At 24.3% G+C, this 27,867-nt stretch overlaps 3 protein-coding genes across 3 annotated transcripts in view; 1 reads left to right on the top strand and 2 right to left on the bottom strand.

Annotated features, from left to right (window-relative positions):
• Positions 1 to 454: 454 nt before the first annotated feature.
• LOC127286498 (cyclin-A2) lies at positions 455 to 11,295 on the bottom strand. The gene is made up of 6 exons (XM_051312943.1): positions 10,791 to 11,295; positions 9,546 to 10,079; positions 4,897 to 5,120; positions 4,459 to 4,663; positions 4,099 to 4,346; positions 455 to 2,116 (listed from the first exon to the last, which is right to left on the bottom strand). The coding sequence occupies exons 1-6, from the start codon at positions 10,953 to 10,955 to the stop codon at positions 2,041 to 2,043; spliced, it is 1,452 nt and encodes a 483-aa protein (XP_051168900.1). The 5' UTR covers positions 10,956 to 11,295; the 3' UTR covers positions 455 to 2,040.
• Positions 11,296 to 13,501: 2,206 nt separating this feature from the next.
• Positions 13,502 to 27,867, top strand: part of LOC127286519 (lysoplasmalogenase-like protein TMEM86A) — a 32,221-nt gene continuing 17,855 nt past the window's right edge. Inside the window, exon 1 of the mRNA XM_051312963.1 lies at positions 13,502 to 14,953. Coding sequence (XP_051168920.1) covers positions 14,933 to 14,953 — 21 coding nt within the window. The 5' untranslated portion in view covers positions 13,502 to 14,932. The remainder of the gene's footprint in view (positions 14,954 to 27,867) is intronic.
• On the bottom strand, positions 21,155 to 25,598 carry LOC127286520 (uncharacterized). The gene is made up of 3 exons (XM_051312964.1): positions 25,432 to 25,598; positions 23,926 to 24,039; positions 21,155 to 22,004 (listed from the first exon to the last, which is right to left on the bottom strand). The coding sequence occupies exons 1-3, from the start codon at positions 25,480 to 25,482 to the stop codon at positions 21,489 to 21,491; spliced, it is 681 nt and encodes a 226-aa protein (XP_051168921.1). The 5' UTR covers positions 25,483 to 25,598; the 3' UTR covers positions 21,155 to 21,488.

Genomic DNA, 27,867 nt, shown 5'->3' with positions numbered 1-27,867 from the left:
ATTTGTTTAAGTTACTTAAATAATTTATAGAATTTTTAGAATATTTTTCAAAATTTAAACTAAAAAAAAAAAAATTAAAAATTATTATTTTTATTAATTTATTATTTTGAATAAAATAATTGTAATTATCTTCAAACTTTAAATCAAAAAATTAAAAATATCTTCAAATTTTTAATTTAATTTATTTTAATTTTTGTATTATTAATAATAATAATAATAATAATTTATTTTGTTAAAGGATTTAAAATATTTAAAATATAGTCATTTAATAACATAAACCAAGAACTCTTTATCAGTTCTTTTTTGTCGGGACAATCAAAATCTTCTTTAGAAAACTTAAAACAGTTATTTTTTGTTACAAATTTAAAATTGAAATTTTCATTTCAATTTTTATAATAATTGAAATGAAAAATCAACAGAAAATACGGAAAAGGAAAAATAAAATGGAATATAATAAATTTGCATAAATTTTGTATATTTGTGGACTTTGGCGTGACTACACAATAATCAAAACAGTTTTCAAGACTAATTCTATTTTTCTTTTTAGCCTCAATAAATTGATGTTTTTTTTCAATTTCTTTCTTCTTTTTTCCATTCTCTAAAAAATTTCCAAATCACTCTGCAATACAAAAAAAGACAAATTCCATGCAGACTTACAAAAGTACGTGTGTATTCTAAGTACATAAGTACATACATATATTTTTATTACCAAAAAAAAAGTCCACTGACAAAAAAAAAAAAAAAAAACATAATTATTCTCTACAATTCGGACATTACGTAAATGCAAATCCGATCGTCATTGCTAAAGAAAAAGAAAATATTTTCTTTTCTTTCATTTTAAAGAAACAATAATAATAATTATTCTCTTTTTCTTTTTTTTTTTTCTCTTTCTCTGCTTTTTTTTGCTCACATAAAAAAACAAAATGAACATAAAAAAAATTGAAAAGACCAGAAAAAAAAGAACAAAAATTCGAAAATTTTTCGATTCTTCAGACAATATTATATACACACAAAAGTGAAATAAAAAAAAAAAAACTATGCTTTTTTGTGCTTCACTTTAAAATTTAAAAAAAAAGTCTCGATTTTTAAAAAATTACATATAATTTAATAATGAGCATTTAAATCAATAAAAAATACGAATTTTTTGTTTTACATTTTAATTGATTAATTTTTGTTAATTTAATGTTCAATTGCATTAATTTTTGTTGCCCGTTTTCTTTTCTCCTGGAAAAAAAAATTTTTAATCAAATTATCTAGCTGCTTTTCAATCAGTTTTTTTCACAAACAATATTTTGTTTGAATTACTTTTTTTACTAATGAAATTTCAATTCAATTGATATACAAAAAATAATAATAATAATAATAAAACAAGACCAAAAAAAAGGGGTAATTAAAAACGCTAAAAGGCAGAAATTTTATCACAATGGACAATTAAATTCTTAAGTAAAAAAAAAAAATTATTTTTTTAAAAAAAGCATTCTCTTCAAAATGGGAGGGGGGTCGTTTTTTTCCTCGAAATTTTTTTTTTTTTTTTATCTAAAACGATCTAGTTTCCCATTCCTTCGAACCGTTCATTCCCTTTTACTCACAAAAAATATCAATAAGACGTGCAGAGTTTTTTTTTTTTTTTTTTTTAAAAAAAAAGATTGCATTACAAATGGTTTATAACTAGTATAAAAAAAAGGTGCTAATAAGATTTAAATAACGCGAGACACATTTATTAATAGAGCAAATAATTGGCTCTGAAAAAAAAAACGTTAAAATTCTGTTTTTTTTTTTTTTAAACGTAGGATGCAAATACGTTTTTCGAGAACGCTTCACAGCGTAAATAATTTTAACCCCCATGTGTACTTGTGTGTACGTGATTTTGTTTTTGTTTTTTAATTTTTTTTTTTAGCTTTTCATGAAGACGCGAGGGTATTTTATTGGCAGATCAGTCTTGCTTCGATCCCCTCCTTGGTGTCTCATTTGACTTTTCCTTGCACGGAGGTTCGTTATTATTTTTGCAGCTTGAAATTATTATTATTTTTTTTTTTTTTGCTAGACATTTTCGAGGTCTTCCTCGCAATCAAACACTGAACTGTTTCTTGGCAAAAGAAGTGACACGTGTCCAAATCTGAAAAGAAAAATTAAATAATTATTTACATTTAGGACTGAGGGCGATGGTGTTTCAATAAATAAATTCAAATAAAGAATTTAAGTTGAAAATAATTTGAAATTATTGTTAATTTGAATTAATGAAAATTACCTATTAACAAAATTTTAAATAATAATTGAATTTTAGAGAATTTTGAATTAAAAAATGGTTTAAATAATTTAATTACTGAAAAAAAAAATTGATAAAAGTTATTGCAAAAATTAATTTACCAAAGAATTTTAAAAGCACATTTTATAAATAATTGAATTTCATGAGATTTTTAATTAAAATTTTCGTAAATTTGAATTGCAGAAGATTTTTTTATAAGCTTCAGACAATAATTAAATTTTAGACAATTTTTAAATTGAAAAAATAAATTAAATAATTCAATTTTTCGAAAAAACTTGATTAAAGTTATTAGAAAAAATAAATTTAACAAAGAATTTTTGATAAAATTTTTAGAAATAATTGAATTTTTGGAGATTTTTTATTGAAATTATTGTAAATTAGAGTTAATGAAAATAGAAAATTTTATACAATAATTGAATTTTAGAGAATTTTAAATTGAAAAATTATTTTAAATAATGGAATTTTTTAAAAGATCTTAATTAAAATTATTGAAAATAATTAATTTTGAAAGTATTCTAGTTAATATTTTTTTTTGAATAATTCAAATTTGCGAAGATGTTTATATTTCATACTAAAAGAAGACGTATATTTATATAAAAAATGTTTTTAAAAGTCAAAGAATTTAAATAATTGAATTTTTAAAGAAATATTAAAATTATTAAAAAATAATTGAATTTTGGAAGAGTTACAGTGAAAATGTTTAGAAATTATTTGAATTTCAAAAGATTTTATTAAATTTCAGCCAATAATTAAATTTTACAAAATTGAAAATAATTTATCAAAAAATTGTAGATAATATTTTATTAAAATGTAATTAAATTTTTCAAAGATTTGCAATTTAGATTAGTGAAATTAATTGAACTTCAAGTGACTTTTTAATTTTAAATTTTTATGATGAAGAATTTATTAGAAATTACAGATAAAAATTCAATTTCAAAAATTTTTAATTGAATATGGCTTTTTCAGATAATTGAATTTTTGAAGAATATTTTAAAAATCATTAAATTTTGGAAGAGTTAGTTTTAGTTTTTAGTAATTTTATTTGATTTTGCTTCCTCGTGGAGGAAGCTTTGTAGTCCTTTCGTTTATAAAATTTTTAAAAATGATGAAAACAAATTTTCCTCTATATAGAAACATGTTATTAATTTAAAACAGTTTTCAAATCGAAATTTTTTAAATCAATCAATCGAATTGGAGAAATTCATAGCTTTTTCCACGAGGAAGCAAATTTTTTGCTTCACACAATGAGGAAGCAAAATGTTTATGAAATAAACATATAAAGGACCCCCTCCTTGTTATTTTAAATTGTAAAAAATTGTTGAATTTCATAAAATTTTTAATTGAAAAATAATTGAATTTGTGAAGAATTTCATTAAAATTATTAAAAATAATTAATTTTTGAGAAAAAATTTTAGTTAAAAATTTGTTAAATAATTAAAATAAAAAAGATTTTAAGATCAACATTGTGTACTCAAAAAAAAAACGTATTTCGTTTAAAAATTTTGTAAAAAATGTAAAAAAAAAAAAAAAAAAGTCGAAAAAGTCGCATCTTATTCAAAGAAGTCGTATAATACGAGTTCTGTATTATTTTCATTTTTAAAAAGTATTCTCATAAATATCAAAGCTTTACACTAATTTTTTGTGAAAATTTTTTCAAATAGTGTACTTTTAGAGACAAATAGAGAAAAAGGTGACTATTTAGGAAAATTTAGTACTATTTGTACAAAAGATATTGTCCCGTCTATAAATAAATAAATAAATAATTTAAAGAAGCGTAAGATCTGTAAAAAAAAAGAAATGTTAAAATAATAAATCATCAAAATGACACTCACTTGTTGCTTTTATATTTTTCTTGAATAGCTTGCTGCTGTATATTATTTGCATTGTTGAATGTTCTTTGCAGGCATATGATACAGGTTTTGAGATCCTGTAAATTATAGCCAGAGGAGAGTTCCAATTCATGAGGCCAAACTTCTTCATTGAGAGTATGTCGAGCTAATGCCACTGATGAGGCAGCTAAAATACTAGGCAAGAAATGCAAGAATGGATCCGCTTCAAGCATTGATAATTCACACAGGTACTGAAATTTTTTTTTTTGTGTGTTAAATTTTACATTATATATTTCTAGTAAAAATATTGTTTTCCTTTTTAAAATACAATAAAAAAAATACACACGAGAAATCAATACATACCATTGCTAAAAATTGACTCTTTTCTGAGAGATTATTGCTTGTGCAATATTCCATAAGGAAGGAAAGTGGTGTGGGCACAGTAAGATCAAAGGACAACACTCTAAGAATTAAATGTTCCATTCTCAAAACTTGCTTCTTTGAATATGTGTCGTCAGTTATGAAAACAAATTCACCAACATCTGGTGGATAAATCTCTTCGTATTTTCTGTAAATTTTTTCAAATATTCAAAAAATAAAATTATAATCCATAATTTATAAAATAAAAAAAAGAAAATGTCTACGTAGTTTAATTTCTCTTTTGTAAGTAAAACGTAGAGGATTATTTTATAGTAATATTTAAATTTATTATTGTTCATTTCTTTATTATTATTATTACTATTAGTTTAAAAATTTGTATATTTGAATTTTTTTTTTTTTTTTTTTTTTAAATATACTTACGCAGCGATAAACATTGCGGCGGTGCCAACAAGTTGAAGTTTCGCTCGAACAACACTCATATAGGAAAGAAATCGATCAATATAAGAAACTGCGAGATAAAGAGTTTCACTTTGTAATCGATATTCTTCAGCTACTTCAACTAACCAATCAACCAATATTGAACGCATCAAGTGAGTGATATCGGGCTGTTTTTTCATGTATCCTGCTTTTGGTCTGTGTACAGTCTACGAGAAAAAAAAAAGAAAACTATTTAAAAAACTTTTTCAAAAAATAATATCATTAAAATTTGTTAAATTTTAATATTTCATAGGTAAATTTACAAAATTAATGTTCATTTATTATTTTAGTTATTTTTAAACAATAATCAAGTAAATTAAACAATTTTGGATAATTATAAATTTAAAAATTGATATAATTTTTGTGCTTTTTCAGGCCTTGAATCGACTTTAAGACACATAAAAAGTCGTTTTAGTCGATTTCTATTTAAAAAAAAAATGTTGAAAAAGTAGTTCTTTTTTTTTATTTTAATAAAATTTAAGGGAAGTCACTAATGTTATTAGATATTAAATTCATTTTATTAATTCTGTAATGAGAATAATTCTATAAAAATATTATCAAGAAAATTTATTTCCAATATTTTAGAATTGAAATAAGGGGCCGTGCATAAACTACATTTACCTATTTTATGGGGGGAGGTAGTCTAAAAAGAATGAAAAATTGGTAACGTAGTTTATGGACAGCCCCTAATTTTAAGACAAATTTAAAAATTTTTTTTAAGTAGGACAAATTTCTAAAAAAAAAAAAAAATTCTTAAAGTTCCATTTTTATAATTTTTTTTTTTTTAATCTGATTTAAGCAATTTATTTGAATTCAAAATTTTGTCATAGTTTTTAGTTTTGATGGTGAAAAAAATTCCAGCCAATACTTAATCAAGTTTTACAGATTTTTAAATAAAAATTTTTGTTTAATAATAATAATTTTGAAAGAGTTAAAGTTGACATTTTTTAAAATAATTGATTTTCAAAAGATTTTATTAAATTTTAGACAATAATTAAATTTTACAGAACTAAAAATAATTTATTAAATAATTTTAGATAACATTTTTGAAATAAATTTGAAATTTCAAAGATTTACTAATTTAGATTTTTGAAATTAATTGAACTTCAAGTGATTTTAAATTAAATTTTTTTTAATGATTTCTGTTAATAAAAAATTGATTAGAAATTGTAGACAAAAATACAATAATTTGAAAGCTTTTTAAGTGAAAAATGGTTTTAGATAGTTGAATTTTCGAAGAATATTATAAAAATCATTAAAACTAATTAAATTTCAAGTAATTTTGAACTAAAATTTTTTGATAATTTTATTTGCTAATTTTTTCTTTTATATAAACAATTATTAAATTTCATAAAAATTTTAATTGAAAAATAGTTTAAGATAATTGAATTTGTGAAGAATTTCATAACAATTATTCAAAAAAAATTAAAGGGATGGACAGCTGAAATTTCAATTTTTCGAAATAAAGGCTGTTTAAGATTATCAATTTTTTTTTTTTCTAACAATATTGAGTATTTAAAACTGTAATAAATTATGGGAAATTGAAAGGCAATTAATTTATTAATAATTTTTTTTAAATAAAACTCGATATCGTCAAAAACTAAAAATTTAAACTTCTGTCGCAATTTTTATTATTTTTCATTGCTGATTTTTTTTATAAACTTTTTTCATGATTCTGAACAATCAATCGCATGGATTTTTAAAAAATTCAATCTTTTCAAAAAATAAAATTTCTAAAATTTAAAAAAAATAAAAAATTAATTACTTTTTTTTATTTTTCATAGTGAAATATGATTTCATGTTTTAAAAAAATTTTTAAAAAACATTGTTACCTATAAACAAAATTAATTATGTTTATGGTTTATTATTTTTTTAAAATTCAACTTCTTCTACAATTTTTATTATCTTTTATCTGTAATTTTTTTTTGTAGACTTTTTTCATGATTCTGAACAATCAATCGTATGGATTTTTAAAAAATTTTAATATTTTCAAAAAATAAAAATTTCTGAAATGTTTTTAAAAAAAAAATTTTTTTTACATTTTGATAATTCACAATAATTTTAGATTCCAAATAATGTTAGAAAAAAAAAAAAATTGACACCCCTTAACAACATTAATTTCGATTAGTTGAAATTTCACCGGTCCCTCCCCTTAATTTAATGAAGAATTTTGGTTAAAAATTTGTTAAATAATTGAAATAAAGATCTATAGAAGATCTGCATTGTATACTAAAAAAAAAAAAATATTTTGTTGAAAAATTTTGTAAACAAAAAAAATGTAAAAAAAAAGTCGAAAAAGTCAATTTCCACAGTTCAGGCAAAAAAAAGTCGTTTTAGACGATTTACGTTTAAAAAAAAGTCGATTTTTTTTTATTTTGATTAAATTTAGTTAGTTAATAAGTATTTTACTTTAAATAATTAATGTTATTAGATATTAAATCCATTTTATTAATTCCTTAATAAGAATAATTCAATAGGAATATTATCATTTCAAAATTGAAGACGCAAATTTTGAAAATTTTAATTAAGTAGAACAAATTTCTAAAAAAAAAAAAAAATTTTGAAAATTCAATTTTAGAGTTTTTGTTTGAAACTTTTTTAAATAAATGAATTTTTAAAGAAATATTAAAATTATTAAAAATACAATAAAACCCCGTTTATCCGAGCTCGCTTTATCCGAGGTGGTGTCCCAATAGGAAATTCTGCATTATCCGAGTCTAGTCCGCGTCATCCGAGTTATTTTTAATTTTAGTTTTTTTTTTATAAATATGAGTTTATTTTTAATAAATTCAAATTGTTTAAATTATTATGGGTCAGTCCACTGACTTTCGTCTAATAGTGGTTGCGACCAAATTTAAAAAAATCTAGTTTTAATATTATGGTAAAAATTTTATTCCCTTTAAAAATATTAAATATCAAAAGTAGGAGGTTCACAATGTGATTTTGTAACCTTAAATTTTTCAATTTTTTTAAAAACGCTATTATTAAAAAACTATTAAAAATTAGATGTTGGAACTCACCAAAAACATAAATCACTTTATTCTGCATAGAGGAACGAAAGAATTATTGCAAAAATTTATTATGTTTGGATGATATACGATTATAAAAAAAATTTTTATTTAAATATTCTCAAGATTTTTATTTACATATAACTTTTTTGTCGGTGCTCCGAAAAAATTGAGGTTTTGCACAAAGATTTTTTATAATATTCTTTACCTTCTATTAAAATCTTACGAAGGTGTTTTGCTTCGTTTTGGAGATATTAATTTTCAAAATTTATTATTTAAAAAGGTTAATTAAAAGACTTGAAGTTAACTAACCAAATTCAAACTGCTCCATTTTTTATAAAAATATATTAAAATGTAGCGATTTGAAATTGGTCAGTTAACTTCAAGTCTTTTAATTAACCTTTTTAAATAAAAAATTTTGAAAATTATTATCTCCAAAACACCTTCGTAAGATTTTAATAGAAGGTAAAGAATATTATAAAAAATCTTTGTGCAAAACCTCAATTTTTTCGGAGCACCGACAAAAAAGTTATAAGTAAATAAAAATCTTGAGAATATTTAAATAAAATTTTTTTTTAAAATCGTATATCATCCAAAAATAATAAATTTTTGCAATAATTCTTTCGTTCCTCTGTGCAGAATAAAGTGATTTATGTTTTTGGTGAGTTCCAACATCTAATTTTTAATAGTTTTTTAATAATAGCGTTTTTAAAAAAATTGAAAAATTTAAGGTTACAAAATCACATTGTGAACCTTCTACTTTTGATATTTAATATTTTTAAAGGGAATAAAATTTTTACCATAATATTATGGTTAATGAACTCAGGGAATCATCGAGTTTCACATATATTAAAACTAGATTTTTTTAAAATTTGGTCGCAACCACTATTAGACGAAAGTCAGTGGACTGACCCTTATGGAATATTTACAATATTATTTTCCCGTTTGTATTAAATAATAATTCAGGGTGTCTACTAAAAATCTGAATTAAAATTCCAGGACTTTTCCAGGACAAATTTCATATTTTTCCAGGACATTAAATTGAATGACTTTAAGGAATAAAAAACTTTTTAGTTTAACTATTGTTTTTAGAAACTATTAAAAAATTAATTAATTACTTAAGTAAATTTTCATTTTATTTATTTAATGAATTTTTTTTAACTTGATTGACAAAATTAGAAATTTTTGAAAATTTAAAAGCAAAATATAAAAAATTCAAGGACAAAAATTAAAATTCCAGGACTTTCAAGGACATTTCCAGGACTAGTAGACACCCTGTATTTGTTTAAACAATAATAATGTTAAATTGTAATAAATATTTAACACTTCGAAATATCCGAGTTTTCGAGATAGGTCCGGTCCACATTAGCTCGGATAACCAGAGTCCTAGTGTAATTGAACTTTAAAAGAGTTACAGTTGAAATTTTTTTTAGAAAAAAATTAAATTTCAAAAGGTTTTAAATTGAAATTTTTGAAAATAATTGAATTCAAGTGATTTTTTTTCACTTACCTTTAGGACCTTCTGTAAGTTTAAAAATTTATTTGAAAAATAATTTCAAAAACAAAAAAAAAAATTGTCCTTACCTCAGCACTCCTGAGATAATTATAAATATCAGCTCGATATTCATTGACTTCAAAGAAATTTGTTCTAATTGCCTTATAAATTTCGGCTTTTGTTCGATTATCTTTTTTTGTCAATGATGATGAATCGGAAAATGATGATATTGATTTTTCAAGTGACATTGGACATTCGACATTTTCTTTTTTTTCATTTGCAATTTCATCATTATTATCATCATCATTATTATCATCTTGATGAATGCGTATTGTATTTGTAACGATATTATTGTTAATTATTGGAATTGGATTCACTTGTAATGTTGGCTTTTCTTTTTCAATTTTTATCGTTGTCACTTGTTCGCTAACATGTTTTATTTTCAATAATTCTTTATTGCCATCATTTGTCTCGCGCAATGCAACTGACGTCTCTTCCTGTAATTTATCCTCATAAATTTGAAACATTGTATCCTCTTTTCTCTCATCGCAAATATTAAATTGTTGCTCATAATTAATTGGAATATATGTTTTTGCCTTGGATTTTTCATCCTTGCAATTTTCCTAATTAAAAAAAAAAAAAAATATTATATAATAAAAAAAAACATATTTTTTGTTTTTTAATTTGTATAATTTTCCATTTTTAAAAAATAATTTCTTTTCTATTCGTTGTAAATTTCGTAAATAATCAGCAAAAAAAAAAATTTTTTTTTTTTATTTTATTCTCAATAATTAATTTTTTGTGGTTTTTTAATAAAATTCTGTTTCGAAATTAAAATTCCCTAAAATTTTCTCACTATCAAAATTTTTGATACATTCTCCTAATAAAACTTATTTCAATATTTGATAATTAAAAAAAAAAAACTCCGATTTTTTTCCCCAAGCTTAAATTTGTGATTCAAATTGAAAGAAACAAAAAATTTAAATATTCACAGATCAAAAAAAAAAAAAATAATTTTATAAAAAAAAAAATCGATTTCATAAATAAAAAATAAAACTTAACCAAAATAAATAACCAATTTCAAATTTAACGACAATTTATCAATTTCTAAACGGTCACAAAACTAGACGAGAATATTTCTTGTGAGAGACAATATTTTTCCAATCAAAATTTTAAAGCGTCAGAAAAAAGAAAATTAAACATAAATTTTAAATTTTGAAAAATAAAGACAAAATTTTAATAAGCTAAGAAAATAAATAACAGAATCGAAAAATCATTGAGCGTCCTTGATGAAAGTCAAAGGAGAGGGGCAAAAAAAAAGGAGAAATACTCACCGGTTTAACAGCTCGTGGACAATTATTTTGCAAGACACCAAGTACAGCTCGTTTTTGTTGTTGGGTTTGATTTTGATGCTGCACCGAAGCATTTTCCTTGCCCTGTCTTCGTATTTCGGCGATGACGCGATTTTCCTGATCCTCGTGCACACGAATCGAAGCCATTGTGTATATAATTTATTTTACTATATTGATATACACGAAAAAAAAATGGGAGTATTTAACCGAATTTATTTATTTTTTCGTTTAGTTTGAAAGACGAAATTTTTTTTTTTTTTTTTTTTTTGACGTTTCGCGACGAACAGTTGCACACGAGAAAAAAAAAGAAGAAAATTTTAAATTAACTTAGACATTGCTTAATTGCAAAGGATTAAATACTTCGGTGCTTTGGGACACCCAACAAAATTTACAATCTCACACTCACGCACGTTGGCCGTTTAATTTCAAACAAACGACTCCCCATGCATAAATCCAAAGCCCCAACCTTATTGCCTACACTGCTTGGCAGTTGACAACAAGCTTTCTTTAAAATCAACCTATAAGCCAACGAGAAACAATTGTGCGGGAGTGATTGACCAATGGCAATGGTTCAGTCACATTTCACGCATGCGCAATGGAATTATTAACATCTGTTCGGAAATTTCTAAAGGTGGTTCTTCAATAAATGACAATTTGCCTAAGGGTGCATTTTCATGGGACTAAAATTGCAGAAACGAAGCATGAAATAGAAAAGGACAGATGTATACTCGTGGCTAGATATGCCTACACATTTTTGTCCTTTTCTAACACATGTGTTGTCATGGCAGCACGTGCGTTAAGGCGCATTCAGACCTCTCGGCTGCCTGCCTGCCTACTGTAGTTACCATGGTAACATGATAAGAGTGAGTGAAGCAGAAAATTTAAATTTTTCGTCTGTTTCACTCACTCCAATTATGTTACCATGGCAACTGCAGCAGGCAGGCAGCCGAGAGGTCTGAATGCGCCTTTAAATAAAGGACAAAAATGTATAAACATATACAGCCAAGTTGAGTGGGGAAAAATTCAAGATGGATGAAAGCTGAGCACCCAGCTTTACATTGAATGTATGTGGGAGAAAATTCAATTTTTTAAATATTTAGCTTAAAAGAAATTTTTGAATCTAAATATATTAGGATTTTATTTTATATTAAAAAAAAACTATTTAATTCAATATTAAAAATGATTTTATTTTTTCATTAATTTTTTTTATTGCATTAAATAGTTTTTAAAAAATAGAAGGTAAAATTATAATATATACTTGAACTCAAAAATTTTATTTAAACAAGATATTTAAAAAATTTCTTCCATTTACATTCTTTTAATGTAAAGCTGTCGCTAAACTTTCATTTATCTTGAATTTCCCCCCACTCAACATCTAAATTTGTGTCCTTTTCAGGTGCTTCTACAATAACTTGAAATTTGTACTTGCGGTTGATTTCGATTGTTCCCAATCGCTATTTGCCATTAACTACCGCACTTTGCTTCAGTAAAAATTTAGTAACTTTTAATTTTAACAATAAAGTCAGTAAATTTTTACTAGAGCAGGGTGCGGTAGTTGACGAGAATTATGACAAATAGCAAGTGGGGACAATGGAAACTAATCTTTCTTTATCTTAAGGTTACGGTCACACTATCTCATGTATGCACAGTGCATGCATGCAGAAACATTTGGCCGGTCACACTTCAACGAAATCTAGTGAATGTTTAGTAACTTTCTAGTTATAACCGAAAATTTTGGAAAATTACTAGAAACTTACTAAACATTCACTAGATTTCGTTGAAGTGTGACCGGCCAAATGTTTCTGCATGCATGCACAGTGCATGCATGAGATAGTGTGACTGTACCCTAAAGGTACTTTTATACCTCTAGTATTTTGGTCAAGAAATCGGCGGGATTAAATTTTCACGGAGAATCACTAAATTTGATTGGCTCTAAAAAAGTTCAATTTTCACGGTGAAAATCTAATATTTGTCAGAGCCAATCAAATTCAGTGATACAACCGTGAAAATCCAATCCAGCCGATTGATTGACCAAAATACTGGAGGTATAAAAGCACCTTAAAGGTCAACACAGTATTGGGAACCGCAAAGCGGCGATACGCCATCTGGTGTCGACCCACTTGCGGTAGCCATTTTTTATTTTGTCTCTGTCTAACATATGTATAAAGAAAGAGACAAAACAGCAAGATGGTTGCCGCAAGTGCGTTCAGGGTTGAGTAGTTACACAAGATTTCGGATCCCAATAGAAACGTTAACTAAATCGTAACCGCAAATGCAATCGAAATAATGAGTTAGATAAGGACAAACAATATGTTTATCCTTCTCTAACTCATTCTTCCGGTTGCGTTTGCGATTACGTTTCTATTCTACTCATAGAGGTTCTACAATAGTTACAAAAGGCAAGTGCAAGTACAAGTCCAAATGCAAGTCCCATGAGTGCAAGGGAGATAGATAGACTACCTATTTCTTTCGCACTCATGAGATTGGCACTTGGACTTGCACTTGTACTTGGCTTTTGCAACTATTCTGGAACCACTTTCATGGAGCATTTGCACCTTCGGCAAAAAATTTTCTTCACTTTGCCATTTGTCATAATTCTTGTCAACTACCGCACCCTGCTCTAGTAAAAATTTATTGACTATAGTAACTTTTAATTTTAACATTAAAATCACTAGATTTTTTCTAGAGCAGGGTACGGTAGTTGACGAGAATTATGACAAATGGCGAATGTCAACTTTCCATGTAACAAGGATGAAAGTATATGTCTGTCCTTCTCTGTCTCTTTAGGGTACGGTCACACTATCACATGCATGCAATAACTTTGTCAATTTACACTTTGATAAGATCTAGTGAATGTTTAGTGACTTTCTAGTAATTTTCTAAAAATTTCTGTTGTAACTGTAAAGTTACTAAAATTCACTATACTATATTCCATTGAAGTGTGAACGGCCAAATGTTTCTGCATGCATGAAATACTGTAAATGTACCCTTATTTAGCATTCAAATGCAGTATACCTCACCGATCCCGAGTATACTTGCGTCGTGTACCATTGGAGTAAAAGAGACAGAAATATCTTTTGTTTCTTTTACTCCAATGGTACACGACAGAAGTATACTCGGGATTGGTAAGGTATACAAGTGCCTTTAAAGCATATTAAGGTGCTCTCACAACCTTTTTGGCTGCCTGCCTGCAGGTTCCCATGGCAACGCCAGGGTGTGAGTGAGACAGAAAATTTGAATATTCAAATTTTCTGTCGTCATAGTAACCTGCAGGCAGCCAAAAAGGTATGAGAGCGCCTTTAATTTCAATTCATTAATTTATTTGAATTTTAAATATCCCGCCACGTGAACTTCTCCCACTATGTTGTGTTTTTTGTGTAAAAACGTAACGAGTTATAAAGAGAGATAACATACGTAACAATCGTATGTAACAAAAATGTAGTGGTACCTTACCGTAGATCTCCACTCAACTAGAGTTAGTTCTAATTCAGATTCCGTTCCGAATAGGTTGCTTATACTTAAGCTTATTCCTATCGGATGTATATGTATTTTCTAAGACTTTTAATAAATTTAGTAAAGGTTTCCTCTCGAGATTAATTGATCAATAATTAGTTAATATCAATTAATCATTAATTGGTCTTTTATTCTCGTTAGGTTTTTCCTCCGTTTCAAACGGTATTTCAATTGTTTTTATTTAAACTTCCCGCTTTCTTCTTAAAGAATTTAACTAAGGTTGAATCCGCGAATCAAAGTGCGAAATTGGCGCTTGCGCGCTAAATATGCAATTCAGCTCGTAACATGGTTGTAACATACACGCCTCTGATGAGTGTTTTCTGAGGTAGTTGTGTAAATATACCCCAATCCTTCTAAATTCACTCTTTGTTTATTCTATGTCGATGATTGGAGGGGAACGTGGGGAAATTGAAAGACAAAACAAAGCACAGGAAGGCACTTGCTGAACTTCCTTCAGAATAACTGTAGGTGGCAAACGTCAGTGTCAGTGCCTTTGAAAATGATAAAAAGCACATGATATTGACAGTTCAAGTGAAAGTGTTCTTCCAAACAATTTTAATACAAAATAAGACTTTACTTTTTAACAAGTGTAACAACAAATTGCCGCGAAAATGTCATCGCCAACACAAGTGGTCAGTATACTTTATTTAAAACATATATAGATGCACATACATGTATATATACATATATATTTATATATATATATATATAAATAGTCGATAATTTCCCTTGTTCGTTTACTTTTCATAAATAATTTCTTAGCTCTGAAAGTAAAATTAATTTTCTTAAAAATTTAAAGAAAACAAATTTTTTTATTCTATTATTGTTAATGTTTAGAGAAATTTTATTTTTTTTAAGCAATAAAAAGAGATGGCGGGAATTCGAAAAAAAAAATATTTTTTTGTCAATAAACTTTCTTTGTCACAGGGTCATTAATATTATTTCGTTTTAACAATAATAATAATGTTAATTTTAGTAATTATAATTATTATTTAAAATAAATAGAATTTGGAAAATTTAATATAAATTAAAATTTTCTACTAAGGAAAAATAAAGAGAATTATTTTTTTTTATTTATAGTTAAACAAAAGATAATATTTGATTTTCATAAAAATTGTTTTTTTTTTTTGGTTTTCAAATTTACTCCTTATGTAAACAAAAATGTAATATAGGTATAATTAATATTATTTATTTAATAATTAATTAATATCTTTCTATGAATGGATTAATAAATATTCCATTTAAAAAACTTATTAAAATTAATTAAAAATGAATTAATATTATCTAATTAAAAAATTAATCATAATATTTTTTTTAATTCCAATATATTTGATTTTAATTTAAGTAAATTTTTGAATTTTTTCATCAAGCAGTTTACGAGATATAAATTTTAAAAGTTTATATTTTTGAAGATTTTTTTTTTTTTTTTTAATATAATTTCTTAAAAATGAATTAATTTTAAAACTTTTTTTTGAATGAAATTATTTATATTTTTATGTGAACTTTTGGAAAATTTTATGTAAAAAATGATCGAAAAAAATAATTTACTTCATTTTTTTCAATTTAAAAATTAAAATCTTTTTTTTTTTTTTAATTTAAATTCTTCGATTTTTTTGAAAAAATTTCAAAAACAATTATTTCCTCTTACAAAAAATTTGAACCTGGTTCCATAGTAGAGAAACAATTGTATAATTTTTTTTTTTGAATTTTTAAAACTTTTCGAAATTTTAAATTAGTTAAAAAAAATAACTTCAATTTTTTTTGTATACTAAGTATATTTAGGAAATATTAAATTTCATTTCTATTTATTTTATTATATTCGAAATATTACTATAAGAAAAATTTATTTTAGAAATGAAAAATTGTTAGAAATTTTTTTTTTTTAGAAAAATGATTTCATTAGAAAAGTTTTATTTTAGAAAAACCACGAATTTTAAGTTTTATATTAATACAAAAACTTTATTTAAAAAAAAAACAACGTTTAACTAATCGTTTTGCATATTATTTTTTTATAAGAATATTCAATTTTTTTGATTTATTTTTCAGTTGGTTTTTTTTTTAATTTCCTTTGAAATTTATAAAAGTCTGTAAATTATTGGGTTAGTCTACGTGAAACGGACCACACTCGAAATTACTAATATAAAAAGTAACATTTTTAAAATTTTGTTATTTCCACAAAAATGCATGAATAATGGAAAACATTACTGCCGTTTTTTTTGTAGTAAATTTTATGTTATACCTACTTAATTTTTAAAATTAAATTTATTTTCATTAAAAAAAAAATAAAAATTAAATTTTCAAGTTTATTTTTTATGACCTTAAACCATTTAAAAAATTTAAAAAAATTTTTTTTTTAAAAATACTTAAAAAATAGTTTAAAGTATGCAGATTCTCAATTCATCTTATTAATTATTGACACTAAACTGTAATTTTCAAATAATAAAGTTTTAATTTAAAAAATAAATAAAATAAATTTCATGCTTTTTTTTGTGGAAATAACAGCATTTTAAAAATGTTGCTTTTTATATTAGAAATTTCGTGTGGTCCGCTTCACATAGAATGCCCCTATTTTTATATTTTTAAATTATAAAATTTAATAATAAGAATGGAAATTTTTGAAAAAAAAAATTTATAAATATGCTACATATTCAAAAAAAAAAGTAAATAAAAAATGTTTTATAAGTCTGTATATTTAATTTCAAATCCATTAAAATTAATTATTTAAGTAGATATTTGAAAATGTAGTCTATAATTTCTTAAATTTGATCAGGTAATTTTTTTTTTTGAAACAGTATTTATTAACAATGAAAATTTATGTAAGCATTTTTCTTATTCTTTTTTCAATTCTTGAAAATAATTTCAATACTTCTTTTTTTAAGAGCATTTGAACCTTCGTGACGTCACAAATCATGACGCATGACACGCAAACTTCTCAGGTATGTGAAAAGAACAATTTTGAATATTTTTTAAAAAAAACCTTTTGGAAAATATTCAGAATAACATAGACTCTGTCTGTTATGTGCGAAAAATACAAAATTTTGCATTTAAAACTTTTTTTAAACAATGTTTACGTTGGTTTTGTCACAACTAAGGAAAAATACACGAATTGCTTATATGTAGGCCATTTTTGGAAAGACCAGAATAAAAATTGGAAAATTCTTATGTAATTTATCAAATATTTAAATTAATTTTATTATAAATAATAATTAAAATTGTTTATTACTAATTAAACAATAAAATGTTGTTTATTTACTTTTTTTTTTTTTTTTTAACATACAAAAATGAAGTTTTGTTCTAATTTTGCTATTTGCAAATTTCAAAGTTGTGAAAAATATTTGTTTAAAAATTGAATTATTCTTCAATTTTTTAAATAAATAATTATTTAATACTTCTTATGTTTTTTCCAAAAAAAACCCCTGAAAAAAACAGTTTTTTTCTAATTTTGAAATTTACCAATTTAAAAATTGTGAAACGTAATATTTAAAAATTAAATTAGTTTTCAATTTTTTAAATCAATAATTATTCTTTTTTATTAAAAAAAACACATATAAATTGCATATTTCAAAAAGCACTTTTAAAAAAGCAGTTTTTGGAGAATTTTTCAAATTACTCATCTCAATGTTGTACAAAACGTTGAAAATCCAATTATTTTCAATTTTTTAAAAAAATAATTACTGTTTTTTTATGTACTTTTTTCAAAAATTACTTTATGCCTTTATTTTTTACAAAATTGAGATGAATAATTTAGAAAGCTGTGAAAAAAATGCTTTTTTATATGTGCTTTTTGAAAATGTAAATAAACAACAACAATTTATTGTTTAATTTGTAATAAACAATTTTAATTATTATTTATAATAAAATTAATTTAAATATTTGATAAATTACATAAGAATTTTCCAATTTTTATCCTGGTCTTTCCAAAAATGGCCTACATATAAGCAATTCGTGTATTTTTCCTTAGTTGTGACAAAACCAACGTAAACATTGTTTAAAAAAAGTTTTAAATGCAAAATTTTGTATTTTTCGCACATAACAGACAGAGTCTATGTTATTCTGAATATTTTCCAAAAGGTTTTTTTTTAAAAAATATTCAAAATTGTTCTTTTCACATACCTGAGAAGTTTGCGTGTCATGCGCCATGATTTATGACGTCACGAAGGTTCAAATGCTTTTAACCCTTTCGTTCCCAAGATAATCTGAGAACTTCAAAAAAGATAAGTTAAAAGTGTTCTTACAGTTTTTCGGGTCGCTGATAACGAATTTGAGGTCAGATTTTTCAAATTATTAAAATTCAAAATGGCGGATACAACATGGCAGACAATTTTTTTAAAAGTGATTAAATCCGCTCGAAAATGGCTACTCGGGGGTTTTTGGGGTCGCTGATGACGAATCCGGTGTTAGTTTTTGAAAATTCAAAATGGCGGATCCAATATGGCGGACAAAATTTTGAAATTGTTAGATTCGCCTGAAATTTGTTACTCGGAGGTTTTCGGGGTCGCTGATTACGAATCTGAAGGCAGATTTTTAAAATTTTCATAAATCAAAATGGCGGATGAAATTTAAAAAATTGACCCAATTCGTTTTAAACTCGCTTCTCGAGGGTTTTTGGGTTTTTTTTTAAATTCGTTCACCATATTGGATCTATCTTTGAATTTTTAGAAATTTCAAAAATCTGACTCCAGATTCATAATTAGTAACCCCAAAAACCCTTGAGAAGCAAGATTAAAACGAATTGGGTCAATTTTTAAATTTTTTATCCCATGTTGAATCCGCCATTTTGAATTATGAAAAACTAACTTTGGATTCGTAATCAGCGACCCAGAAAACCCCCAAGTAACAAATTTCAGGCCTAGTAAGACAGCACCACCTATATCGAAAGTAAAATTTTGGAAAATTATTTACAGTATTTACTTGAAAGCAAGACAATAAAATACTTTTTCCTTTAGGATAATTATGATTATTGTCAAGAAATATACCAGCTAAAACTTTTTTTGAGTTAAAATAATAAAAAAAAAATTAATGACGATAAATTAAATATGAGCATATTTTTTTACGAAAACTTTTAAGATATTTTCTCGGAAATAACAAAAAAAAAAAGAATGCAATTTTCATTTGAAGAATTAATAAACACTAAAAAATATACCAGCTAAGATTTACCAATCACGAAAATAACAAAAAAAAACTTTTTTTTTAATATAACACACTGAGAAAAATGTTTAGTCAGAGCAATCAAAATTTGGTTGAGCCAACAAAAAAATTTTGTTAGTATTTAAGCAACCAAACTATTTGTTTGAGTCAATCAAACAATTTGGTTGAATTTTTTTTGTTGGCATACCAAAAATGTTTGGTTAGCTCAACTAAATTTTTTTTGTCAGGTCAACAAAAATGTTTGGTTAATCAAACCAACAGTTTTTTTTTGTAAAATTAAAAATTTTATTCTACCTTATCTCTTTTCTTTTTATCTTTTTTTTATTTCATTATTTATTTATTATCAATTTAACATTGAATTTATATTTATCCAATTGAAATATTTGTGGACTTTGAAAAATCTCATCTCCGTGTGGGATCGAACTTCTGTTTTAAAACTGAAGGTCGGGAGCTCTGACCACTGTACTACCCATCCTTGTGAGAGATTTAAACTAACAGCTGTTCTCTTAAGCTATGAGCTGAGAGCGAATCAAACTATTTGGTTAGGACAACAAACGATCATTTGGTTTCTTAGACCAAACTATTTTGTTGTGTTAACCAAATTATTTTGTTGTCGTAACTAAATTTTGGTTGGAATTTAAAAATATTCAACCAAATAATTTTGTTGGCCTAACCAAATGTTTGGTTGAGATAACCCTATGACTTTGTTTCAGCTAAAACCAAAATTTGGTTACAAGAACCAAAATTGTCTAACCAAACAATTTTGTTGCAAACACTAAATTTTTTTTCTCAGTGGCATATCGACACTATTTTTACTGATTTTGACAGACATTTGGCAAATAATATATTTGCAATTGTTTAGCAACAGCGCCAATCTCCTCCTGTTGTCAGAATCACGAAATAACTTGTGACATTTATTATCTACCAAATGGCTGTCAAAAATCAGTAAAAATAGTGTCGATATGTTATGTTAAAAAAAAGTTTTTGTTGTTATTTTCGTGATTGGTGAATCCTTTAGTGTTTATTAATTCTCCAAATGAAAATTGCTTTCTTTTTTGTTATTTCCGAGAAAATATCTTAAAAATTTTCGTAAAAAAATATGCTCATATTTAATTTATTGTGATTAAATTTTTTTCATTATTTTAACTCAAAAAAAGTTTTAGCTGGTATATTTCTTGACAATAATCATAATTATCCTAAAGGAAAAAGTATTTTATTGTCTTACTTTCAAGTAAATACTGTAAATAATTTTCCAAAATTTTATTTTCGATATAGGTGGTGCTGCCTTTCTAGGACCTACCCTTAAGGCCAGGTTTAAGTCAAGTTAGCTGTTCCTTTGAAGTTTCAATGGAACAGCTGACACGACTTGGACCTGGCCTTAAGACTAAACAGTTTAGCGAAATCTCCGAACTCAGTAATAAAATATAATTGTTGTAAATAAGTAGTCAAAATGTTCGATACTATTGAAGAAACAATCACTTGGAATGCGCAATATGTTAATTCTTTAAAAAGTATAGTAATAGTAGTAATTGACAAATCAGTTCACTTAATTTTTAAACTTAAATTTTCAACAGAATAAATATCTTTAATAATAACAATAATGTTTAATGACTTTCATTATTATGCACTTCATTTTTAATTATGTTTCAATTTTCAATTATAAATAAATTGTCAATGCTGTTAAATTAAATTCTGATATTAGATTTTAATTGCTTTGTTTCTTAATCACTAGATGACGCTCTGTTACTTACACCAACTTAATAATCATAATCTTGTCGAGGATCATTCTGAGTCATTTGAAGTTTTCCAATTACTCATTTTGATTCGGAACTCAGAATGATAAAAGTGAACTCAGGTTTTTACTGTGTATAAACATACAGTTTTTTTTTTTAAAAAGATAATTTTGTTTAATTAGTTTATTTATTAATTAATAACTTTTACAAGTTAAATAATTTTCTCAGATATCAAAAAATATATCTTGTGCGATATGCTGATAGCACTAGTATCCATTTTTTTAGTTTACATATGAAAGTTATTATCGTCCAAGTTAGCAATAATTTCAGATTCATTAATAATGTCATCATTACTATTCACTTCATACGATTCACTATTTTGTTTATTTAATTTAAGTTTTTCTTCATTGGAATTTCTTTTTTTTTCATATAAGCTACTTAATATTTCATTTAATTTACTTTCTTCTTCATCTAATTCATCTCTTGTTACAATTCCTTCACTGTTTATCTCATTTAATAATTTTTTTTTACCAAAGGTATTAGTATTTTTCGAATTTAAACATTTATTTGTTTGGTCCATAATCAGTGTTTCAAGATATTTAAATAAATATTTTTTTATATTAGAATAACAACGAGACTTAAAATAAATAATTCGAAATACATAATTTTTAAAATTACATATATTATTAATAGCTTTTGTTGATATATTAGTAAATGTTTCAAAATATGCAATGGCATCAGGGAATTTCTCTCTACAATTCTTGAATTCATTTCCAAAATGTTCATCAGCTTCATTTCCAAGCTGAGAAAAATTTATTTAAAGTTTTTATTCTTAAGTTATTTTAAAGTTATATACAGAAAAAACCTGAACTCAAAGTGAGTAGGAATTTTGTACTCAAATTGATATCTAGAAGTCTGAAATTCCGAGAAGGAGCATTTTGAGTAACATGAAGTTTGTCCCTTACTTATTCCGATACCCAACTTAACGGTGTTCCGTAATGGCAAGTAGTGGTTGTCTTTTAAAAATGAGATGCATTTAATTTAAAAAGGATTTTTCTCTCAACTAGGATAGAAACGGAAAAATCGAAAAAATACCAGTTATCCTGAAATGTTGTACTTTCATTTACGCACAAGAAATTGAAAATTTATTACGATAAACGACGTCAGGAAGTAAAATAAGAAATTTTTTTTTGAAGCCGTCAGGTGCTGCCCCAGTCGGTAAATTTCAGTACTACGCAAATGTTTATACTCTTTCTATTATACATCCTCCCTGGCGGATCTCGAAATCGGAATGTACGCTGAATTCGTTGTACATTTGTTACACATTGGTTAAACATTTAGTTGGAGTGAAAATTGTGTAGAAACTGAGTGGAAACTGTGGAAAAGTGTAATTAAATTGAATAATAAAAGTATTTAGTGATAGATTTGTTCTGTATTTGTGATAAGTTAACGTGTTATTAGTAAATAAATAAAGTTTAAAGTATAAACTGTTCGCTTAAGTGAATTTGACAGGCTAGGGAATTTTCTAGTGACATCCAAATTGATAGTCGATAAAGAAGTTAAGCCGCCGACTTTGCACGGTAGGTGGCAGCATTCATACTTTCTCCTTTTTAAAAATTCTCTTTTTCAATTGTAAATAGAAAAATTAATTAATTAATAAGTTATATAGTTTCTATGTTATCATTTTTTTTAACAATTGAATTTTTGAAGATTGTTTAATGAGATAAATTAAACTTGTATAATCGATGCAAATTGTTGCTTTTTAATTAAATTCAATTAAATTAATTTAATCATAATTTTAATAGAGAAAACTTTTTTTTATCTTTCTTTATTATATTATTATTTATTTTTAATATAAATGTAATTAAAAGAAAAGATTTATTTAAAAGTATTTTAAAAAGCAACAATTTGCATCGATTATACAAGTTTAATTTATCTCATTAAACAATCTTCAAAAATTCAATTGTTAAAAAAAATGATAACATAGAAACTATATAACTTATTAATTAATTAATTTTTCTATTTACAATTGAAAAAGAGAATTTTTAAAAAGGAGAAAGTATGAATGCTGCCACCTACCGTGCAAAGTCGGCGGCTTAACTTCTTTATCGACTATCAATTTGGATGTCACTAGAAAATTCCCTAGCCTGTCAAATTCACTTAAGCGAACAGTTTATACTTTAAACTTTATTTATTTACTAATAACACGTTAACTTATCACAAATACAGCACAAATCTATCACTAAATACTTTTATTATTCAATTCAATTACACTTTTCCACAGTTTCCACTCAGTTTCTACACAATTTTCACTCCAACTAAATGTTTAACCAATGTGTAACAAATGTACAACGAATTCAGCGTACATTCCGATTTCGAGATCCGCCAGGGCTGTCGTTTTATATGTGAATAAATCTTTATTTTCTTGGTGGCAAATGAAAGTACACAAACTTAGGATAACTGGTATCTTTTCCGATTTTGCCATTTCTGTCCGAATTGGGAGAATAATATTTTTCAAATTAAATGTACCTCGTTTTTAAAAGACAACCACTACTTGCCATTACGGAACACCGTTAAAATGACTTGCAAAAAAAAAAAAAATGAGTCCAAGTTTTTTCTGCGATTTTATGGAAAATAAAGTATTTTTTTTACAATATTGCCTGATTATTTTCTACAGCATAGTACTTAAAAATTTATATATTTAAGTTAAATAATTAACTTACCCTATTGTATTCATCACTAAAAGCATTTTCTAGATCTTCAATGTCTTTCACTTTAAAGTTAAGGTGTTTTCTATAATAGTCTAACGAACCTTTCAGCACAATTGCATGATTTACCTTTTGAAATTTTTGAAATATTTAATTAAATAAATTTTTAAGGAAGTTTTATGAAATAATATTTAAATTCAAAAATTTTATATTTTCGTGTTTATTTCTATTATTAAATCACGATGTCTAACAAGTCAGAGAAAAACTCCAATTCAGGGAAAAGTCATGGAATATTGATTTTTTATATGAAAAAGTCATGGAATTTCTTTTAATTTCTGGGAATTTTAAAACAAATGATTTTATTCGTAGCTTTTGGGAAATAGAAACCTTTTTTTTTTCTTTTACATTTTACCACATTTTTTTTGCTATATTTTTACGATATTTACGATTTCAATCTTTTTAGTGTAAAGTACCGGGAATTTTACATCAAACCGGGATTTCTTTTACTGAGGTTTAAATCAAGTTTTATTATTTTAATAATATATATTAATTTGTCTTGAAAAATTTATTTTTTACTTCAATAAATAACGAGAAATAATTTCAAAAACTTTATGCCATTTCGTTTCGAGGTCTTCATTAAAGGGTTATACCTAGTCAAGAGGCAAAAAAGCCATTTTTTGACAATTTTTTTCAAAGAAAGTTGTTTATTTATTTAAATGGAATTTTTTGCATCGGATTATGTAACTTTTGAAGTAAAAGTAATATTTTTTCATTCTTTAAAAAAAAACAAGATTTGATCTTATATTAACTAAATATTTTTCATTGTTTGATTTCAGTTGATACAGTTAGAAAATATCTTGGTCATCGTAAAAGACCTTTTTTTAGAGAAGCCATATGTAAATTGTTGCAGCAGTCACGAAAATCGATATTTTTATAAAATTTGAATTTTTGTTTATACTATAAAATTTATATAATCCGATGGAGAAAATTTCATTTGAATAAATTAACAACTTTCTTTGAAAAAAATTTTTAAAAAAAATTGCTATTTTTTGGCCTCCTGGTATCATACTACCAAGTTTTATTTAAATTCGTTAGCTTACTCCGAATTGTAATTAAAAAAAAACTTCTGAATTGACTACAGTAAAGGAATAATAGAATAGAATAAAAGAAATATATATATAAACTTAAAAAACAATTATTTTCATAAAATATAGTTAATTTTCGTAGATTTATTAATGCTTACAAGAAAAAAAATTGATTTGACAAGAAAAAATAAACAGGGAAATGGCCGGGAATTTTGTAAAACGAAATTAGTAGACACCTTGAGTTTTTCGTAAAAATATGTTAAAAATGGGTTAAATTAAAATTTCTGATTCTGTTTCTTGTGAAAATAGAGCGAAAAGGGTTAATTATCAATTTCTGATTATTTATTTTAATAATTTTATTTATTTATATTATATTATTATGTTATTATTTATATTTATATGAAATAATATTAATTATATTTTATAATACACTTACATGTAAAATGTAGATGAAAAGAAATAATAAACTTTTCTTGATCAAAGACATTTTCAATCAATGGTATAGTTAATGTATTCAAAATTCTGATTACTTTCGAGAAAACTTTCTTGAACTGCATATATGTATAACTTCTGAATTTATAAAGTTTTACACTAACATTATATATCGAATTTTTTTTACATCTTTATTTCAGAAATATGTTTAAATCGTGTATTCATGTAATCATCCTATAGATTATTTATCAATAAAATTCTGCTTCAATATCACTACGTTAAGAAGTATACAGAAAATTGTAAAAACTTATTACATATTTATATAGTACACTGAAAAAAAAATTTATTTGATTCAAATACTTTTTATTTGGATCAAAAAAATATGGATTTTATTTAAATAACTTGAATTATTTGAATCGCATTTATTTGAACCAAATAAATCGTATTTGGTTCAATTAAATAATTAATTGAATTAAATAAATGAATTTATTTAATACAAATAATGAGTTACTTGAAACTATTCATTCATTTATTTAACGCAAATATTTCGTTTATTTGATACAAATAAAAAGTATTTGACACAATAAATTTATGTAATTGATTGAAATAAACTGAATTATTTAATACAAATAATTCATTATTTAATCCTAATACACTATTTTATCAAGACAAATAAAAAAATATTTCAATTAATTAAATATTTATTTGGAACGATAATAATGATTTACTTGAAACAATTAATTTATTTATTTCACTCAAATATTTCGTTTTATTGAAACAAATAAAAAGTATTTGATACAATAACTTTATTTAACTGATTCAAGTCAACTAAATTATTTAATACTAATACACTATTTTATCAAGACTAATAAAAAAATATTTTAATCAATTAAATGTTTATTTGAAACAAAAATAATGAGTTACTTGCAACTATTAATTAATTAATTTATTTCACTCAAATATTTCATTTTTTTGATATCATTCGTTTTCACGTAGCGTAGTTGGTACAGCGTTAGACTCATAATCTATTTTGTGTATTCACTTGTTAATGATTTATTTTTAATATTTATTTGATGTACAGAATTTTTAATTTATTATAAAAATATAATTTTAAAAATTTAACTAAATTAAAGAATGTGTAGAAATTTATGTGTATGGAATTAAAAAAAAATTTTTTTTTCATTATAAATTTGTAATAGAATTTAATGAAAAATTTATAGAAAGTGAATTTTTAGCCAATTTGAATTTTCGTTTGTAGATATGTTTTAATATAATCTTATCAACTTTTATAAGTTTTAAACACGAATTGCGAATATTCTACGACCTACAAGTAATAATAAAAATATTTTCACTTGATATGCATTTTCTAATGTTTCATTTTTAACTGCTTAAAAATTTTAAAAAGTAAAATTTTTAAAAGAATTTTTTAGATTTACAAAATAAACTTTATTATTTAATACCATGTGGGGAATTTTTTTTTTATTATTATATTTAGAATTATATTTTTTATCCCATGAAAATAATACCTATACCATAGTCAAAACCTATTTCTAAATTATTATTATTATTATTATTATTATTATTATCTAAATTATTATAAAGAAAACAATTATTAATAATTGTTTTCTTTATTTATAATTATTTTTTATTATTTTTTTTTCATATATATTATATTTTTAGGATTTGATTTTTGACTATTGATATACCATTTTATTACTATTTGTAATGTAGAGGAAGCCAGAGAATAGCCAGTAACAATCAATAATCTACATGAGGTTATTGTCTAAGTCCGCTATCATATCTGCAACAAATGCTAATGGTCCAATTTTCCGTTAGATAACACTACTGGCATCACGCAATTTTAATCTCTTAAAATTCATTGTCCGCATTATAATTTCCCTCACGATCATTACTGCTCCTTACATTCAAATTATTTCAGTTACATAAATGCACAAAAAGCTGTCTATATTTCCACATTTTTATTCTCTCTATATTATTTTTCATTTAATTTTTATAAAAAAATTTATTTTACTACCTTTTAACAATTTTGCCTTTTTCAACATTTAGAGATGCGATAAAATACCTTTGATTTAAAAAAGACCTTGACATATATTTACACGTTACCATATTTATAGGAATAAAAAAAATAGATTTACTGTTGTTATTAATAAATGAATGTTTAACGAATTAAAGTGGCAATATCGCAGTACTGTTCATTTTTCTAAACACGCATATTATTATCAGATATAATCTATATAATTATATTCTGTAAATCCACACCTCGAATTATACTTCTTTTTCTGACTTTTTTCGACTTATTTTAATAAAAACAAAATTTTTAAACAAAATACGTCTTTTTAGTATATAATGAAGATCTTCATCATATCTTCTTTATTTCAATTATTTAACAAATTTTTAACTAAAATAAAATAAAATAAAA

Source organism: Leptopilina boulardi, unplaced genomic scaffold, assembly GCF_019393585.1.
Source record: "Leptopilina boulardi isolate dan_hultmark-lab unplaced genomic scaffold, ZJU_Lbou_2.1 LbouV2_362, whole genome shotgun sequence".
NCBI lineage: Eukaryota > Metazoa > Arthropoda > Insecta > Hymenoptera > Figitidae > Leptopilina > Leptopilina boulardi.
Note: the sequence above shows the minus strand (reverse complement) of the source record. Positions and strands in the feature narration are given on the sequence as shown.

Coding starts and splice junctions, on each gene's coding strand:
- LOC127286498 (XM_051312943.1), bottom strand. CDS start 10,955: ATGGCTTCGATTCGTGTGCACGAGGATCAGGAAAATCGCGTCATCGCC. Junction 4,664..4,896: donor GCCGCAATGTTTATCGCTGC/GTAAGTATATTT, acceptor AAAAATTTACAG/AAAATACGAAGAGATTTATC. Junction 4,347..4,458: donor AGAGTCAATTTTTAGCAATG/GTATGTATTGAT, acceptor AAAAAATTTCAG/TACCTGTGTGAATTATCAAT.
- LOC127286520 (XM_051312964.1), bottom strand. CDS start 25,482: ATGTCTTTGATCAAGAAAAGTTTATTATTTCTTTTCATCTACATTTTA. Junction 24,040..25,431: donor TTTTCATCTACATTTTACAT/GTAAGTGTATTA, acceptor AAATTTCAAAAG/GTAAATCATGCAATTGTGCT. Junction 22,005..23,925: donor TTAGTGATGAATACAATAGG/GTAAGTTAATTA, acceptor AATTTTTCTCAG/CTTGGAAATGAAGCTGATGA.